The sequence below is a fragment of the Clupea harengus genome, chromosome 17 (genome assembly GCF_900700415.2).
Source record: "Clupea harengus chromosome 17, Ch_v2.0.2, whole genome shotgun sequence".
Taxonomy (NCBI): domain Eukaryota; kingdom Metazoa; phylum Chordata; class Actinopteri; order Clupeiformes; family Clupeidae; genus Clupea; species Clupea harengus.
The window spans coordinates 1,440,554-1,444,893 of record NC_045168.1 but is presented as its reverse complement, the minus strand read 5'-3'; the positions used below and the strand labels follow the sequence as shown (position 1 = coordinate 1,444,893).

Here is a 4,340-nt window from a genome sequence, read left to right as displayed (position 1 = left end):
TTGTGCGCGCATGGGTGTGTGTGTGTGTGTGTGTGTTTGTGCGCGCATGGGTGTGTGTGTGTGTGTGTGTGTGTGTTTGTGCGCGCATGGGTGTGTGTGTGTGTGTGTGTGTGTGTGTTTGTGCGCGCATGGGTGTGTGTGTGTGTGTGTGTGTGTGTGTGTGTTTGTGCGCGCATGGGTGTGAATGCTCTGCTTTGGGGAAGCAATGGCGCCTCTGCCCCTCCAAAGTTGTTGTGAAGAGAGATACTGTCAGCGACAGGTATTACTGGCATGTCTCTCTCTCTTTTCTTCCCCTCTCTCTCTCTCTTCCCCCCTTTCTTTCTTTCTCTCTCTCTCTCTCTTTCTCTCACACACACTCTTTCAATTGCTTTCACACTCTCATTCTCTTTTTCTCTGTGTGTGTCTCCAGCCTCCCTGCCTGTGGAATGGATGGATATACCTGTCAAGGTATATTTCAACAGCCAGATTAAAAGCATCCTGATGACAAACCAGACGATTAATCGTCTGAGATTAACCTTTATCCCCCCCTGACACAGGCAAGCCCCTCTTCTAAGAGTGATGGGTGAGCGAACATGTTTACTCACACTTTGGATGTTCCTCTTTGACAAAAGTGGCTAATATGTACACACAGTAAAGACTTTTTTTTATATAGTTAAAGGTGCAGTCTGCGATTCTAATTCAATATACTTTTTTATCAAATTCAGCAAATTACTCCTCACGGTCCTCGAGCTGTTCAGTGTGTGCACTCAAAGAAACTGAAATTTGATTAGCTGTTGACCTCAAATAGCAACAACTTTTTGCTGGAATCACAGACCCATCCTTTAAGTACACAGTCATTTTAAAGGTAGAACTGGCATTTATATAAAGGTTAGATTGCAGTCACAAAAACAAACCTGAATAGATGATCACTGATTCTGGCTCAGGTATTGTAGTATTGAAAGGAGAATAGCATGTTTTCAAATGGAGTCGAAGACTTTAATATTACACATACATTGTGTAAGTCAGATGAGCTGCTAGCATAGCATGTACTATGTACTTTTCATAGAATTATTAATTTGGTGAAATACACACTTCACACAATATAGTCATTATGTTTTTATTTTTACAAACATTTAAACTTGAAATATTTGTTCATAGACAGTGCTCCTGTACCATCACAACACAAGAGTTGCTTTGGCTTTCAAGAAACTAAACTTCCAAATTACAGAAATGTTATGAACACCTGCATTTATATTGTTTTTTAAACATCAATACTATCTATATATATCAAGACTTCTATTTCATTTTTAAACTAAAAGAATCCCACTATATCACTGCGACACTGTTCATAAATAACAAAAAGTATTTACAGACCTGTTTAAGGGGAGCCAAACTTGCTCATGTCAAAGTGTTCTTTGGCTTGTGTGGATTCAGCTACATCATCAGTCTTTGTTTTTACACGTCTCTCTCACTCTCTCTCTCTCTCTTTCTTTCTCTTTTCCTCTATTTGTCTCTTTTGCTCCATATCTCACAAAGTCAGTACTCCCCACCGTCGTACCTGAATGGGTGGCTCACCCTCTCTGGGTAGTTGTTGGTGGAGTAGCTGCCGTAGCGGAAGGAGTCTAAATTTTCCGCCCTCTCGATTTTTGCGGGCAGCGTGTCCTGGTAGGATAGAGCCGACTTGATGACGCCCGAGTCCTCGGAGATCTTCAGGTCGGAGTAAGGGGTGGGCGCGGCATCATCCAGCATCACGTTGCAGTTGGGGATGCCCTTGACGTCGTAGAGGTTCTCTCCATACTTTACGACGGAGGGCTTGGGGCAGGGCTGGTAGGAGACCTTGGTGGTGGTGGTGATGATGGTCTGCAGGGCAGCGGGCGTGGTCGGTGCGGGTCCCGTGTACCTGCACGGGTACTCACTGTTGTAGTAGTGGTGGTTGGCGTTGGCGGGCAGCTGCCCGTACTCGCCCCTCTCCCCGTACGCCCCCTTGCCCAAAATCTGCTTCCAGCCACCCAGTTTGGCAGAGGTGTCGTAGCCTCGCTCGTGACTGCTAATGGCGCTTGCGCTGTGGGTCGACCCAGTCAGGCCAGCGCCGGTTTTGCTGGGCTCGGTTTCCGACGGCGGGCTGGCAGGGTCCTTATAGAGGGCTGTGTAGGGGCTGGGGCCCCGGTAGCCCGGCGGCATAGGGAAGTCATAGTGTGGGCGCGTCATGTAGAGCCTGGGGTTGGCCGCCTTCTGCAGGGAGGAGGGGGGCTCGGGCATGGAGTCGTAGGCAAACTTGTAGGGCTCCGGGTTCTGGAAGGGGGGGTAGTGCTGCGTCTGCAGGGGGTAGTTGGGCTCCAGGAGGTTGAAGCGATCCGATCCGTCCACACAGGGCAGCTGGTGCAGGTTGCTGAAGGGTATGTCATAACGACCCGTCTAAAATGGTACAAAGATAAAAGGCGGTCAGAGACACTGTGTGTGCACAAACACTGTGTGTTTAATACTTAAAGATAGATTTCAGAGACATATGTGTGTTAATCAAGTTTGTATGATGATTTTCAATGTGCATGTGCAATGTGCAAAACTTGAATTTAACACTGATGTAGTAAACTGTACTGCATCCATTAGCAGATCTCAAATGATTAAATTTAAATTTTCTATAGAAGTCATGTTGCAGAGAATAGCTGACATTGAACTACAGTAGGAGAAACCGATTACCATACTATTTACTTTACATTGACCTATGCCAAGGGTGAAAACAGGTACTACATTTTGCTCCATGACAGGTGGGGGGCACACTAGATTATGTTTTAGATTTTCTTTTGTCTCATCCAAAATGTTATGTTTATAATGGAAAATAAGAATATCATTTAACAAGGGATAATACAAATATACAGTACTTAGATATTTTAGCGAAAAAAGTATACACCATAGATTGTTCTTCAGTAAGGCACTTCATTGGATACACCATGTTGCATTTAATTTAATTCTTTACAATTCATTAATTTCAAATAATGGAGAGAAAAATATATGTTTTGTGCCGGAATGTAGTGCAAGTTTATGTGTGTGACTGTGTGGATGAATTTGTGTGTGATGGGTTTGTGAAGTCTATATCTATGCATGTGAACGTATGTATCTTTGCATAAACAGATGCCTCTGTCTACATGTGTTTGTATGCACACATGTTAATGATTTTGTGTCCACCTGTGCATACATGTGTGTGTATTTGTGTGTGTGTGTGTGTGTGTGTGTGTATGAGAGAGAGAGAGAGAGAGAAAGAGACACACACTAACCTCTGACTCCACCAGCCTGCGTTTCTGTGAGAAGTGTGGAGAAGACATCCTCCTCTTCACTGCGCTCCTGCGCGCCTCCGTCTCCGACTTGCTCTCTGGACGCGGGTGATCATGGACTCCTTTAGCCTGAAATAGCAAAACAAAAAATACGATTTAACCGCTGACTGAAATCCATACAGGCCACATTTCACAGTGACTTGGTCTTAGGTTAATAATAGCATCGACTGGATAATGGAAGCAACACACAGGAAATGCTCCCAAAATGGTTCTGTTCAATATGGTTCACATTGCTGGGGTTAAAACAACTGCTGTGTAAATGTTTAATATAACCATAGACGTGTGTAGTGATCTGAAACTCCTTTTCTCTGCAGTAGCATTCAGGCAATGACGAAACTGGTGGGTGGTTTCCTATTTGAACTGTTAACTATAATTTAAAACTTTGCAATCTTTGATAAATGTTCTTAATGCTTCATAAGGAACACTGAGTTTATGTAATTGTTGTAAACTATTGCATGGAAGATTATAATAAAGGTCACATATGTTTATCACACTGTTTATGTGAATGTCAGTATATAAAATGAAACTGCAAAACAGTTTTATGTTAAACGTAAAATGAAATGAAACATTTGCAGTGCTTGGATGTATTTAGTGTGATAAATAACGAATTGCTTTTCAAATTAAAAAAATATATACTTTTGTTTATTGGTTGGTTACATTGTGTTTTATTATGCCACATTCTCTTTGGTTAAAATACAAAATTCTGATCTATAAATTCATTTTCATTGTCTCACCTGGAAAAATATGGCTTTTCCGTCTACCCTCCAGAAGTTTGTCACGGGATAACCGCTGTGGCCTCGACATGGAACCAGCTCCAATGCTGAGTTGCAATTTGGGCAAAGTTTCTCTGAAAGTCAACCAGAATGAAAGATAAGTCTCCTTTGGAAAAGCTAGAGAGAGCCATACTTATTGAGTGGGTTTTATTATTAAGTATATATTAGCACAGACAACAGGCAACATTATATTAATCCATCATCAAGATTTTTCTAACTTGTTGCGTTGCGTTCGTGCTGCGCAAATACACTGAGAGGC

At 42.6% G+C, this 4,340-nt stretch overlaps 1 protein-coding gene across 1 annotated transcript in view; it reads right to left on the bottom strand.

Annotated features, from left to right (window-relative positions):
• Positions 1 to 1,228: 1,228 nt before the first annotated feature.
• Positions 1,229 to 4,340, bottom strand: part of LOC105890203 (glial cells missing transcription factor 2) — a 3,622-nt gene continuing 510 nt past the window's right edge. Inside the window, exons 2-4 of the mRNA XM_031584396.1 lie at positions 4,043 to 4,155; positions 3,252 to 3,377; positions 1,229 to 2,394 (exon numbers count right to left, since the gene is read on the bottom strand). Of these exons, the coding sequence (XP_031440256.1) occupies positions 1,516 to 2,394; positions 3,252 to 3,377; positions 4,043 to 4,155 (1,118 nt within the window). The 3' untranslated portion in view covers positions 1,229 to 1,515. The remainder of the gene's footprint in view (positions 2,395 to 3,251; positions 3,378 to 4,042; positions 4,156 to 4,340) is intronic.